Source organism: Sander vitreus, chromosome 8, assembly GCF_031162955.1.
Source record: "Sander vitreus isolate 19-12246 chromosome 8, sanVit1, whole genome shotgun sequence".
In the NCBI taxonomy this organism is placed as follows: domain Eukaryota; kingdom Metazoa; phylum Chordata; class Actinopteri; order Perciformes; family Percidae; genus Sander; species Sander vitreus.
In genome coordinates, this window is record NC_135862.1 from 15,367,391 (window position 1) to 15,382,279 (window position 14,889).

General features: G+C 41.2%; 1 protein-coding gene across 5 annotated transcripts; it reads left to right on the forward strand.

The window, feature by feature from the left end:
- The first annotated feature begins 41 nt into the window (after positions 1–41).
- Positions 42–14,075, forward strand: dapk2b (death-associated protein kinase 2b). 5 transcript variants are annotated; one of them, XM_078257027.1, is made up of 12 exons: positions 59–200; positions 800–948; positions 6,298–6,519; positions 7,277–7,415; positions 8,459–8,588; positions 8,699–8,747; positions 8,842–8,868; positions 8,964–9,116; positions 9,588–9,633; positions 12,444–12,533; positions 12,630–12,710; positions 13,150–14,075. In XM_078257027.1, exons 2-12 carry the CDS (start codon positions 872–874, stop codon positions 13,225–13,227), a joined length of 1,092 nt encoding a protein of 363 aa, XP_078113153.1. In that variant the 5' UTR covers positions 59–200; positions 800–871; the 3' UTR covers positions 13,228–14,075. The 5 variants fall into 5 exon arrangements, with proteins under 5 accessions (XP_078113151.1, XP_078113150.1, XP_078113153.1 ...); XM_078257026.1 differs by lacking the exons at positions 59–200; positions 800–948 and adding an exon at positions 5,259–5,457; XM_078257025.1 differs by lacking the exons at positions 12,444–12,533; positions 12,630–12,710; positions 13,150–14,075 and adding an exon at positions 10,348–12,221 and having other exon boundaries at positions 42–200; positions 797–948.
- The last annotated feature ends 814 nt before the right edge of the window (positions 14,076–14,889 follow it).

Consider the following 14,889-nt stretch of genomic DNA (forward strand, 5'->3'; position numbering starts at 1 on the left):
GCAGTTTCATAATGGAGCCATCAGGGGGAGGGACTTCTGTAATCACAAAAGCCTGATGGTGCTTCCATAAGTGACAGAAAACAACAGAGACTCTAAAGGAGCAGTTTTGTGCCTGAGCTGCAGCCATCAGGAGAGCAGACCGGCTGTAGGAGACGTGGGAACCGATGCAATTTTATGGTCAGCTCGGCGTCTGACAGAAGGTATGACATACGTTCAGTTTGTGGAGCCACTTCAAGTGTGATATGAAACTTTTCAGATAGGAAGTCTGTGGATTTTCAGTTTTTTGTCTTCACATTGTTGGTATGTATATTGTTCATATGTACATAAGTGCTCACTGTTCTGATTTTAGATCCTAATAATCCTAAATAGCAGTTAAAAAAAAAGTTACTCCTAATAGTTACAAAGCATATGTTGCTGCCAATGTCAGCCTGTTTGCCAGACAAAATGTTTCATAACAGGAGCAAATTCCACATATCCTGCCCTAATTACCCAAAATGCTCTTTTCTTTAAATTTGTAATCATGTTATAATCTCAAGAACTGACCACTGTTGCAATGCCTAGCTTGGCAAAGTTGTTTTGCTTGTCAAATTTTTAAAGCAAATAATCAGTATTTAGACAAGTGAAAGACAGACTAAGTGTTATTTCCTTTGCTGGTCAACGTGGAGTGTTTAGGCTTTCTCAACAGGCAGGTAAAAGTAGGTATAACTCAGAGATGGAATGCTATACAGCAAGCTGGAACATGTAACATTTTTCATCACTCCAGTCAGAAACCAAGAGGAACACCTCTTTGTGTTATCAGGGTTGAACTTGTGGAGGAGACGGCTGGATAGACGGGCTTTAGTGTTGCCCATCAAGGAGATAAACTTCATCAATGAAGACACCTGGCATGGCTGTATTCAAGCAACATAATGTGGATGATTTCTATGAAATTGGAGAAGAACTAGGAAGGTGAGTACTATTCACAGCTGTACAGTAGATGTTTATTCCACCCCCTAGAACATGATCCTCCCCGCTTTGTGTGAGTCAGAGTGTGATTCAGCTTCCCCTTGCATGCCTTTGATGCAGTGGTCCTCGTGTGTATGTAGGTATGCAAACAGCTGGCCTGTTTAAGCTTGAAATGGGGAGTGTCGCTGTGTTGAAGTAGGTTAAGGTTTACAATAAGCGATAAAGTTTCATAAGTAAACACTCTAAGTAAACGGGCTCTGTTTTGGCACAATATGTCTGATCCAGGGAAGAGAATGCAATTTGATGTATTGCTTTTGCAAGAGCTGATTCTGGGTGGTGGATCGATGTGTTCAAATTGAATGTTGAGGAGGAGTGATAATCGAGCCAGACATCGAGGAAACTGTGCCCCATGGGGAAATAGATTAAAGGAAGTTGGCAGGGTGCAGTGTGGATTGAGGAAGCTACAAATCCACTCTACATGAAAGGACGGCTTGGGCATGTACACAACTCCCTAACAGAGGGTGTGAAAGGAAAGTGTCTGAGCTCTAACCTTTCACTTCTAGTAACACTATGTCCCGGACGGTGTTTGCTGCTCATTTACTGCACAGCTTCTTTGACACACCCTGTCAGGACAAACCAAGACCTGCTCCAGCTGCATTTAAACGCCTGTAGAGTCTTTTGTCCAGCATTCACACTTTCATTGTATTTTACATTGATATTCCTCATAAATCTGCCTCATGAGATATTTAAATGCATCTGCAAATGAAAAGTTTGAATATTATTAGAATAAACAGGCAGTTTGCTGGTCTTTATTAATAAATTATCACAATTTATATTTGCAGATTATATTCTAACATTGTAGGTGACCTCGTGATTAATTAAAGAGCTAAATGGACAAAGTAAGTGTCCTACTGGCCACAACCTGGCAAAATGAAAGATGTGAACTAATCTCTAAAGGATCCTGAATTATTTCTTAACATTACAATGTATAAACCCTAATAAAAAGTGTATTAAAAGTCTTTTCTAAAGCGTTTGTAAAGGGTTGATAAGAAGTGCCTTATTGGAGAGTAATCCTGGTAAATGTAAGACGTGGAAATGTCTTGTTTAAAGACTGACAATATCACTGAGTTGTGGTTAAGCTGGAAAGCTGTTGCTTGATAAGACAACTCTCCAGTGAGCTGAGCTTCGTATGTGTTCAGCACTGTTGTCATGGGAAATAGAAAGCTGATGTGGTTAAAAGCCGCGGTTGCCTGCAAATGAAAACAAGAAAGGCTTTTTAAGTCACATAACTGAGAATCTTCTCACCAATTCAGCAGCTGGCTTTTTTTGCTCGTAGTTCTTCTGTCTTGTTGTGACAACTTTGTAGTAAGTTTTGGAGGATGCAGCCCACCCAGCCCACAGTTTGAGAGAGCCTCATGGGTTCAGACTTCTCCATTATATGCCACAGTGGAACTGTTACTCAATCGTCCTCACAAGAGGGTGGGGAAATATGATGATGAGGGCCAAAAACTGATCCATGTGGAGTATTTAAGATGTTCTGTGCTCTATGGAACTTTTGAACCATTCGCTACAGGAAAGACGATTCATCATACTGCCCCCCTACTGACAGATTTTAATGTCACTGGGCCCCACGTGCTTGTACTCAATGTTTCTTTCCACTACTGACGTGAGTTTTAGTTTTTTTGAGTTTTGCTTTGCTTGAGATGGGAGGCATTTACTGACCTATCTTACCATCCTAGTGATGACACTGATGATGACATATAGTAGGAAGAGTCACAGTGTGAGACCACAGCTGCCACTCGCCCTCCCACGAGACTGGTGAGGCTGTGGTGAGATGGTATACAAGTGACCGTCAAGGCAGATGGTGGTCTATGTGAACTCGACCTATGTTTGGTCATAACTTTTATACTACCATCTTTGCTAGATGCTGATACTGTGGTGATTATAAATTAAAAAAACATAATCTTTGTTAGTCATCATCAAGCAACGGCAGGAATTCACAGAATGCACCACTGGATAGGATGTGTCATTGTCTTTGCATGCCTAAACAAGAATAAAAGGCTTGTAAACTTCCTCCTAATTTTTTTAATCTGTAAATACTGCACTTACATTATAGTTTTTTTAGCCTTGCTAATGGCATGGCTCCAGAGATTGAAATTTCCGTGTGTCAGTCAGTCCTCTACTAGGTCCAGACTGAAATATATTGAAATCTTTTGGATTCATGGTCCCCAGAGGATGAAGTGGCACCCTCAGCAATTTTTGAAAAGGGGGGCTAAGTACAGCCTCACAGAGCTGCTAGCAAGTACCTTGTTATGGTACTACTCCAATGTCTAGTTCCAACTGAATGCAGGAACACTGAAAAGGTCACACCACACTTGCAAAGTGTTTCCCAATTTGTCTGTGGGTACTGTGGTATTTGTAATTTCTAGAATTACTTGCCAAATGTGTGCAGATGGAAATTAATTAGAGAAATGTTTTCAGTTTGCAGAAGTTTTTTTTGTCTTTTGAGAGGATGCAGGGAGGGCAGCGATGCACACTTAAAGGCGCAGCCTTCACAGACTCAATGTGTTGAAGAGCAGACAGTCACGAGGCAGACAGGTGCTGCTGATGAAAGCAGTAAAGTGATAGAATTTCTCCAAAGGGATTTACTGTACATGATTTATCTATAGCGCGGAGAAAGGCATGCATGTACTAGGAGCAGGGAAAGAATGCATGTAGTCAGCTCTAAGGAACAGACATTCCTGCTGTTGAGTGGGTGAAAAATATGTTTACTCAGTGCAACCGGACAGAGGGAACTCCACGTTGACATCTTCGACATTCCCAGGGTTCCCGTTTTGACAGAGGTCACCCTGTTACTGTCAGCAGACACTCACACAGCCCCACTACTCCACAGATGCATTGTTTACTTTGGACCACTTAAAAACAATTGGGAATCTAGGGCATCCTGAACACTTCACAGGCATAAAATATTGAGATTTTTCATGATAATAGCAGATAAGGGGTTTTTAAGCGTTAGTTACACTAAATTAGAAGGTTGAGCTGCTTCTCTTTTTACATCCGAGATCACAGATGGAAGGGGTGGTTAGGGACTGGGCTTGGTCAATTACGAATCTGGCTTTGTCACGCCTCCCCAAAGGTTCAGTTGAGAAATGTGTTTAAATATTGGGCTGGCACCACTTGTCCAAGCATTCTTCCAACCTTTGCTGTGGATAATGACATTCAGCTGTTGGAAGTGGAAACTCTGCAGGGAGATGGTACTTTCAGCCCCACTGGCCGGCTTAGAGCTAAGACAGCCGGCACGCCTGGCCCGTTGTGGAATACCACTCCCAGCATCACCACTCTCACAGCTGTTACTGCACTGCACCTCGTAACAATACCAAAGTAAAGCCCTTGCCCTGACAGTTGTGTTGTAAACTTTCTTGCATTTGGGCTACAACAAACACCATGAGGGGTCATTCTGTTCAGTCTTGTTTAACCACTGTTGCTGCTCCTACCATGTGACACCCTTTCCCTCAGGGTGCTTGATGTTTTGTTTTTGCAAGTGGAATTCATTGGGCGAGTTACCCTCCTCCTCAGTTCACACATTAATGTAGTCATCTCGAGCAGGGTCGGCCTTTCAGGGATGTCTCAGGGGTGGAAATTTCTTGTGAATAGAACAGATAGAGGGAGCGTTTCAGATTCCACACTGCTGCTCTGCCTATTTTTCCTTTGTGGCATGTGTGTGACTCTTTTTTAAGGCCATTGTTACCCCCCTGCCCTCTCTCTCTTCCCTACTTTCTACCCATCTACTTCTGGCGCCCTTGCTCGGACCACACCCATCTTCGAACACGGCCCTAATTTTGATCTCAATTGAACACCTGTACGTTTTGTGACTGCACACACAGACAGACTCCCAAGGTAAAAAACAATACCAGCGTCATAGTTTGCAGTGTTGCTGTACTTGATACATAATATTGGATGTTCTACCAAACATTTTGTCCCTCCAGTGTAACAGTCATCAAAGATCAGGGCTTGCATGAGTACACCTCAGTAACTGTTGTTTTTGAGCAAGGCAACTTTAATAAAAAGTCTTCAGTGGAGCAGCTCCCAGATGTGATTGTAGAACTGCACAGGACAGGGTGTGCCTCAAAAAGAGCAAACTGGCAAAAAAAAAAGTTACTTTTACTTTTGTATTTATTTCATTTATTTGTTTAGTGATGAGTTTGAGTTATCTCTGTGTGAACTGCTGTGTGAAATGAGTGTGGCTGGAGCACAGTGTGTGTCCACTTGTTTTTGGAAAGCCTTTTTCCTTCTTCCCAGCAGCAGAGATGTGGCAGGAGAAGAATGAGCTGTGGGCCGGGCTATTCTTAGCCCGCTAGACACCATGATGATAGTGGACACAGACTGGGCAGCCTGTCACAGCCACCCCGGAATCTCTGTGTGGCCAGTTATTATCTGTGTCCTCTCTCTGTGTCTTCTTCAACAATGTCTAATAATGCAACGTGACTATGTTGCATTGAATAATTTGCAAAGGTATACAGTGAATTCTTAATGTTTTATCCAATTACTAGTCATTACTCTGCATGCATGCTTGACTGAATCTTCCTCTTCTGTCTTGTGAAAGATAACGTTTATCTTCCCCACTCAGAAACTTTGCCAGCTCTGCCTCCACACTCGCCCTCATGTCCTTCTGTGGCCTGAGGGATCAGTGACTCAGAGGCTTGTTTTCAGAGTCTGAATGTATAGAGTGGGCAGGTCAGCCCACAGCAGCAGGAGTGGCAGCAGGCTGAGATTACAAGTGCTGTTCTGATAATAAAGCTATGGAGACTTATCACATATATTTAACTGGGTGACAGTGCTGGAAGATGTTTTCACACTTAGTCAGTGAGTCAATTATGAGTGAAATGACTGTAGTTATGTCAGGGGAGAGTGACAATAAAGTTGACCAAGTTTACTGGTCACCCTGGTCTTAGCATGCAATACAAGAGCACAGTGAAAAGTGAAACAATAATCCACTGAGAGATGGTTTCTAAGGCACACCTCTGTTGTGAAATATTCCAAGTTTTTGGGATTTTTTCTCTCGAGGATGGCGAGAAATTTGGCAGGAAGATTGCTGGAGTGGGAGGACAGCAGATCTGTCCACACTGCCGTCCTGTCTGATTGTTCTCCGTCTGGCCAGGAAACAGGAAGTGATGGACTATACCTTACACTAATATTTCAGCAAGTTTTTGACACACAGCTTCCTCCCTGACGTCTGTCTTCACCCGTAGCTATATCCTGTTGTTAATTGTTAGGAATTTCATTTCATTAGTTCTCTTTCTTGAGAATTGTACACTCAGTAATGTCAGTCTTTTATTTTTATTTTGTGTGCAGTGGGCAGTTTGCTATTGTGAAACGCTGTATAGAGAAGAGTACAGGCGTTGAATATGCAGCCAAGTTCATCAAGAAGCGCCAGAGTCGGGCCAGCAGACGTGGTGTAAGAAGAGAGGAGATTGAGAGGGAAGTGGACATCCTTCAGCAGCTCCAGCACAACAACATTGTAGAGCTGCATGACGTGTATGAGAACCGCACAGACGTGGTGCTCATCCTCGAACTGTGAGTCATCAATTAATCACATATCTGTACAGTTGAAAGAATGGTTTGCTCATGCCTGCCAAACTAAACTTGCATTACACCTTGAAACATCCGACCATGTCCACAGAATCTTTTTTGTCCATGATCTGATCTGTGAGTTTAGTTCTGTGTACATAGATTGTTTACTGAAAATCTTTTGCCAGGATCACGTGTGCCAGAAAGAACCGAATGCCTTCACAGAGTCAATAAGGCTTGTGTTGAAAAGAGGGCCCCGTTTGGGTCCAGCGAGTGCCTGGCAACATGGACGGCACAATTAGTACTAAAAGAAAGCTCGTCCAATCAAAGCAGGGGTGAACTGACTGATCCAGGATGAGACACTGTGTCATTCAGTCCATTAGGTTTCCTTTGTGTGAATATGAAAGAACATCATGTTTATTGGCTGCCAGCTGATCGAAGTCTTTATACTTTTCAGCAGCTATTCAAGTATTTTATCATGAAAAGGTTGAGAACCTCAGTGATTCATAAGTAGGGCGAATTGTTACCACAAACAAACATATCTAAGGCATCCTGAACCAGTGCATCCAAATCCTGAGAACTCACTTTAGATAACATTCAAGAGAGCCCTTGCTCCATTATCTAAGCCCACAGGATGCATCTCTGAGTGTGTGTGTGTGTGTGTGTGTGTGTGTGTGTGTGTGTGTGTGTGTGTGTGTGTGTGTGTGTGTGTGTGTGTGTGTGTGTGTGTGTGTGTGTGTGTGTGTGTGTGTGTGTGTTACAGGGTGTCTGGAGGAGAGCTGTTTGATTTCTTGGCTCAGAAGGAGTCTCTCAGTGAAGAGGAGGCCACTCGGTTTATCAAACAGATCCTAGATGGAGTCCAGTACCTCCACTCCAAGAGGATTGCACATTTTGATCTGAAGGTACAACAAGCTCCATCTATGTAAATAGATTAAATCTATACTTGTCTTATGATGAAGATGATATTCTTTACCTCCACAACTTTTGAACTGTACATACATGCCAGGTCGAACAGGACCTAATGCCAAATATATATAGCAGGTGTCTGATATAGGCTACGTGCCGGTAGAGTCTCACTATTTTGAATCACACTTCCTTCCTGTTTTCTGTGGCTGAAGTCCAGACTCTCAGATTCAGACACCACAAGGTTATCTGTTCACTTTCAGAGAGCAGTGTCACCCACGCTGCTGATAGTCACTGTCCTGTTTTTCTGCATCTGCAGCTCCTTCTCTCACTCTCAATGCTTTTCGTTTGGCAATTAAGGAAAAAGAACACTCAGTGAAGGGCTCGATTCAAACCTGAAGAAAAATGTTGAAACTGTCTATCCAGTCAGCGCGGATGTTACAGAGCTTGTGACCTTTATGTTGATTCATTGGAATCCACGCTATGCTAAGCACATCAATTAACGAGTTAAAAAAAAAAGGTGTAAAAGTGACAAGTTGCTGTTTTACAAGGAGTTGTGTGCTGAACTGGTTCCTGCAGTGGGCACATAACATCTGATTTGACTTGTTTTACACTATTGCTTTTGTAGGGATTGAATAAACAAGACACATTGTGTTAATTCGTGAGCTTGTAGTTTTTGAGGTGCAAGGCTAGCTGTTTCTTATTGTTTTCAGTTTTGGTGCTAAGCAAATTAGCCAGCTGCTAGCCGAAGCTTCATATTTAGCGTACAACATGAGAGTGGTATTAATCTTCTCTTCACTAACTCTCAAGAAAGAAAGTGAATAAGTAAAAATTCTAAGATGTTGAACTTTTCCTTTAATACTTTAATATGACAAGTATGACTGTAACCGTTTCAATGTTTTTCTTTAATGCTTACGCAAAAGGCGGCTTTAACCAGGTAACTTGGTAACTTGTTTTACTTAGTGTTGTTTATGAATCGCCCAATGTTGGTATTAGTAGAAATCTGCTGAGAAGTGTTCCTGTTTTGTTCTTTGCACTGCAGCCTGAAAACATAATGCTGCTGGACAGGAATGTTCCTCTACCCCGCATCAAACTCATAGACTTTGGACTTGCACACAAAATAGAAGCTGGGGCAGATTTCAAAAACATTTTTGGAACCCCTGAATTTGTTGGTAAGTGTTTTTATATGAGATGAGTTTGCAATGTAGGACATTTTAAGAGGAGGCTTGATGTTTTGCCTGGCGCTGTTTGTGATGCAGGAGTGTTTGCTCTCTATTTTCAGCTCCAGAGATAGTCAACTATGAGCAACTGGGATTGGAGGCAGACATGTGGTAAGAGCTTTTAATTACCTCTGACTCTGCTGCCTTCCATACAACAGGCTGCAGTGCATAACTCTGTATTAATCTTGTGCTGTTTTTTTCACAGGAGCATTGGAGTCATCACATATATACTGTAAGTTGGGATGATTCATGATTATGAATGAATATCTTAATGTGCCTAAAGAGATTATCAAGGACGGTATAGTGAGTGTGTGAATGTTGTTTCAGTTTGAGCGGCGCGTCACCTTTCCTCGGGGACACGAAGCAGGAAACGCTGGGAAACATCTCGGGGGTGAACTACGAGTTTGACGAAGAGCTCTTTAGCAATACAAGCGAGCTGGCCAAGAGCTTCATTAGTCAGCTCCTGGAGAAGGACACAAGGTAAAAGAACTGACAGCTGAAGGCCAAAGATCAAATCTGACAATTCCAATATGAAGCCCATTATTACAGGTTTCACTGCAGTAAATCCTAAGCGCACATAATGTGCAGACTTGATCCAAATGAAAATGAGAGGCCAGCCAGTCCACAGGAATCTAGAGAGAGGACTTACACTATACATATTTCTTTTTGGTACACAATGTGAAACACTGAATGAAAATAAGCTAATAATAAGCTAAATCAACATTTATACTGCAAACTAATCAGAAGAAAAACACTGTGTCTTTCTTTGTACTATGTGATCTTGTTGGTGTTGCAGCTCCAGGAAACCAAATATTCCTGTGAAACTCATCGCAGTCTGAACGCATTCCTGAGAGATTCAAACCTGAAGCGTGCTGCTCACCATGCTCCGTGTGTCATGGAGTTGTGCAGGTATATTTACTCAGCTGCATTTTCTTTCTCTCATCATTTTAGAAAACGGATGACCATACAAGACGCCCTCAACCATCACTGGATTACGGTATGGGCTTGATTTATGTGTAATATAGCATGCTTTTGTTCTGTCACCTTCTGCTATATGTGAAAACAACATTTAACAGCTGATGTCAAAGGTAACATATGGGTAACTGGTTTGATTCTTATTAGTGAGGAAAATCCATCTCAAATATGCCAAAAATAATGTTGACTTCATGCTCAAAAAGTCACACCCACACACCCACTAACTTTATACAGTATATGTTCTGGCTTGTTGAAAACATACTTTACTACAGTAACTGTATATTGTTTCCATTACTGCACCACATCCACCCTCTGAGGATATTTATTTCACCCTTCACCTATCAACACACATTCTGTATAGCTATCTTTTGCAGTCTGAAATTTAGTGTTCGAACTGAAGCAAGATGTCACTAATAGTGATTTTAACGGCATGGACATTTAACAACCAGTAATGTTGAAGAAGTCTACTCCAACATTAGCTGCTGAGATGCATGTGAATGGTGTTTCGCTGTGGAGTCTTCGCCCTGTTTGGATACAAGCATGAAGCCAGGAAACACAGCTGAGCAGGAATGTCTGTTGTTTTTGTGGCGCTCTTACCTGCCATGGCTTTTGCTGTAGGTTCACACACTAATCCTACAGGGCCACGTCTGCTGGGATATTCACCGCTGTGTGTGTTTTCAAGATGCAACAATGAGACAGCCTCTCACTCAGTGTCCCCTCCCCCCTCTGTCTGAAGTCCTGTGGCCACATGGAAGAGGATAGCGCTGCCCGTGAGGCTGAGAAGAAAGCAGAGCAGCTGAAGACGAAGCGTCTAAAGGAGTACACCATCCAGTCCCACTCCAGCATGCCCCAGAACAACACGTATGCCAACTTTGAGCGTTTTGCCCATGTGGTGGAGGACGTCAGTCTGATGGAAACGGGTCTGTCAGAGGTGGCAGAGGCCCGACACACTCTGCAGGTTGATATAGAAGCACTGCTCTCCATCTACAATGACAAGGAGGCCTGGTACAAAGAGGAGAGTGAGACTGCAAGGAAGCAGCTGTCCCAGGTCCGGTACGAGTTCCGCAAAGTTGAGGCCACGAGGAGGCTGCTGCAGGAGGACATTAAGTCTATAGATGCCAGTCTGGAGAGCATCAGTGGGAAGTACAGCCAGAGGCAGAGTCAGCTGGACACTCTGAGGCAGGAGCTGAACTCTGAGCTGCAGTGGCTGCAGGACGTGATGAACTCTCTGCATCCAGAAGGAGCCAACGGCAGCATGCACAGCAGCAGTCTGAATACAGACGTAAGGCTGGCTCTGAAGGAGCTGCTGCATCCGGCCTGCAGGATGGAACTGTGCCCCAAGGCCAAACAGCCACTCACAGAGTCTGGCTAACATATACAAATGAAAACATATTTTAATTTATCTTAAAATTTCAACATGTTTTTTCGAAAATGAGGCTGTTTGAATTCTACACATTTCTACACATTTGTTTTCAGCAGCACAAACCTTTGAATGTGTATCTGTGTATTTTCTTTACTTAAAATGTTCTTGTGTGAATTAAAGTAAACAGTAAGAATGGGAATTTGAGGAAAAATTTGAGAAAATCTATTACTGCGAGTTAGATGAGAAGATGGATACCCCTCTCATATCTGTACGGTAAATATAAAGCTACAGGTAGGAGACGGTTAGCTTTGCTTAGCATGAAGACTGGGGGCCTGGCCCTATCCGAAGGTAACAAAATATCTGCCTACCAGCACCTCTAAAGCTCACTGTTACGTGTTGTTTAAAAGCGATCTATAAAAAGGGCAATTGTGGTTTTACTGACACCAACACGTCTGTCCCCCATAAATATCAACTTGTCATTTTTACACTTCCGTTTTTGTTCTAATTAAATACATGAGATATGACATGTAAATTAGTGAGCTGTAGAAGTACTGGTAGACTGATTTTGTGACCTTTGGACAGAGGCAGGCTAGCTGTTTCCCCCAGCTTCTAGTGTTAAGCTAACCACCTTCACCTTCTGGCTGCAGTTTCATAGTTAACAGACAGATATGAGAGTGTCATCTAACTCTCACCAAGAAAGAAAATAAGCATATTTACCAAAATGTCGAACTATTCCTTTTAAGTAGCATGATTATGGAACAATAGCAATAATTCTTCTAATATTTAAGTGATATAAATTTTTGAGCGGGTTGCATAGTATTAATAGTGAAGATACATATCAGTATCAAATGACTGTGTTTTGGCTAGAAGACAGGATCAAACAGCAGTTCTTTTCAATGGAATGTATCAGAAGTCCACATTTTTTTTATTGATTTATTTTTTCATTCCATTCTATTTCTAAGATTGTATATTGATTCAAATGTGCACTTTTACTAAAGGTCAAATGTATTTATTTATTTTAAAAACCTTTTTTAATTTCTTTCTTGGAGATGTTTATGAGCTGACAGGAAAACAACATTGATGATGAGACCACCTGTGTTTTAAAATGTGTCACCTCCTTATCTGTGTTTTTAGCATTTTAACAGATATTCCTATACACGCCTCTCACTTTTGTGCCTTTGATGTGTACACTGACATTTTTCACTGTTATCTAAACACTGAAATAAATGTTCATCATTTATTATGTATCCCGTTTACAAATTCTTGTGATTTGCAATCAGAGACTTCAATATATTTCCTATATACTTATAGACTCCTCATATTCCTATATACTTCCTATTTCGTACCTCGGATTATACTGTCTAAATTAGACCAGTAACTTAACATAATGTTTTCCTCTTGCTTGAACATTTGACATTGACATGAAAGATACTTCCATTGTTATTTCATCCCTCATTGTGTCTCTGCAGCCTCTGAATCCCAGACAGGCCATGGTGAAGAGGTTGTCTGTGGTCAACTTGGAGAACTTTAAGAGACAATATGCCAGACGCAGGTGGAAGGTAAACTACACAGTTAGATCATTTCTTTACAGCAGTCAAAAATGTCGCTCTTGATTGCTTTCAGGGTTCATTCTCTTGCTTTTATCTTTTCAACAGCTGTCATTCAGAATTGTGGCTCTGTGCAACCATTTAACTCGAATCATGAAGAAGGGCAACAAGCTGCCTGAGGAGGACGGGGTAAGAAACAACTGTTGTAAAGCTAACAGCAATGACTCAGACTGGACATTTGGGGATTTTTGCGTATTCGCTTTTTTGCCAAGAGTTAGATGACAAGATTGATACTACTTGTCTGAAAGTTTTATCAGTCTTCTCAACTAACGCTCTGCAAGATAGCAAATAAGAACATTGTCTAAAATGTCCAACTGTTTCTTTAAGAGTAACCATTTACAGTAATATTGCAGTAGCTGCTATTTGAACTGCACTGCATTAGACTCTTCACATTACATGCTTAAGCTGGTATATTTGCAGCTAGTAGTTCATGGACCCCGCTTTTTTCAGCTTTTTTTATACAATAAAATAATGCTTGCATTTTGTAGGCTCCTAGAACTGTAATCACCTGTCACCACACAAAAAAATTCACAGCTGTTTTTCAACTCAAACATTTTGATTACTTCAGAGAGACTGTGAAAGCGACCAAGAAGAAGAAATCCTGAATAGGAGGCAGAGGAGCAGAAAGAGAAGTAACACTTCCTGAGAGTAACAAGTGTGTCGGTCGACGATGTTATGGTTGTGAAACAGTGACTCTGCATCTTTGTGACACACACGTTGCAGCTGTTACTTGTCATCTTACATTATCTGTTTAAGTGACTGCTGTAAATGCAGTATTTTCATTGGTCAAGGCAACTTCGCTTGTCTTGGTGACCCACAAAACCAGCAGATTCTCTGCTCTGTGTTCCATACCATTAAAACTACTGTTTTCTGGCATAAAAAGGTATATAACTGAATTATTGTTTGACAGAAACTCAGGAGCCAATATTAGCACGCCCACAAGAATGTTGGCAGCTTCCTCTTATAACTGTCTTAAAAGTCTCTCAGCTGTTATTTAACATCTGGGTGTTGTCCAAAGCACTGACAGATACACAAGATGGTGGCAGATCTTCATAACCAAATGTTTACATGTACTTAAAATACAGCAATGACTGTGTAAACACACTGTTTATCATTAACCTCTTCATTTGCCCCATCAGAATACATTGCCTGTAAACTATACAGTGATCTGTTTACTTTTACTTGTGTCCAGTGGGTCAATAATTGCATTTAATTTTATGCATGTTGTACATAAAGACATTAGGCCTATATAGATACTTTATACATACACATAAATACATTTCACAGTTGAATTTCTTAAAGCATATGTTTGGTTCTGATGTATTTATGGTGTAAATATACATAAATATCAGTCAAATGTATTAGTTTCACTGTTACTTGTATCTCAGCTCATTAAAATGATAATTCACTGTTTTAAACACACAAGTCTTTTTCTGTTCAATTGTCTGTATTGTAAATTGAAATTTTGTTTAATAAATGAATTATAATTAGTGATTGTTTTCTTTGTGAGTTTCTATGAATTCAAAAAACAAACATTAGAACATCCCATGCTTCTTAGATTCATGAACTGAACATGAGTTCCTGTCAAACCACACACAATTTTTTTTTTCCAATGGCCCTTGCCAATATATATTATTTATTCTCAGAACATCAATGAGCACTAATTGTGATACTGTGATACTGATTTTTCATCTGGCCATTGGTCAATTATTTAGTCTCACGACTTTTGTTTGAATATTGTTTGGGTCCAGTTGGGCTGAAAGAGGTTGGAGGGATAATTTGACCTGAACTAAATACATTTTGGCAGCGACACTAGGCCGGTTTGGAGACGTAATCAACAAGTGGGTCAGTCGGAAATCTGTAAGCCTGTTTGTGCTTCAGTATCCCACTTCAGTACTGCATATTACAGTATGATGGCTTTTAAAGAGACATTATATACCTCGAAAAAGTTGGATGACTCACAAGAGTCACATAACAAAGAGAATCAAAATAAAGCAACAGAGGCTTTAGTGTGGGTAAAGCTCCAAAACCACTGGATCTTACATTTCCCATAATGCAACCAGTTACATCTATTCATTTGACCCTCCCTGCCTGTTAAACACCCACGTCTTTTCAACTCCATGACCCCAGTTTGTGACTAAGGCTCTCTGTTTTTTTGTAAATTGTAGTCTCCGAGCCCAAGCAGAGGAAACAGCTTTTTCCCCCCAGACTTTCGCAGAGCTGAACTCCTCCTTATGGTGAGTAAACTGACCTTTGTGTGTAGAATTGGTGGATTGCCCCTTTAATATTTTGTTTCGATGTGAAAAAA

Bases quoted from the DNA above. Each gene is read 5' to 3' on its own strand.
- dapk2b (XM_078257023.1), top strand. From the start codon at position 5,309: ATGATGATAGTGGACACAGACTGGGCAGCCTGTCACAGCCACCCCGGA. The intron at 7,416-8,458 runs GTACAACAAGCT...TTTGCACTGCAG, and splicing joins TTGCACATTTTGATCTGAAG to CCTGAAAACATAATGCTGCT. The intron at 8,869-8,963 runs GTAAGTTGGGAT...ATGTTGTTTCAG, and splicing joins GGAGTCATCACATATATACT to TTTGAGCGGCGCGTCACCTT.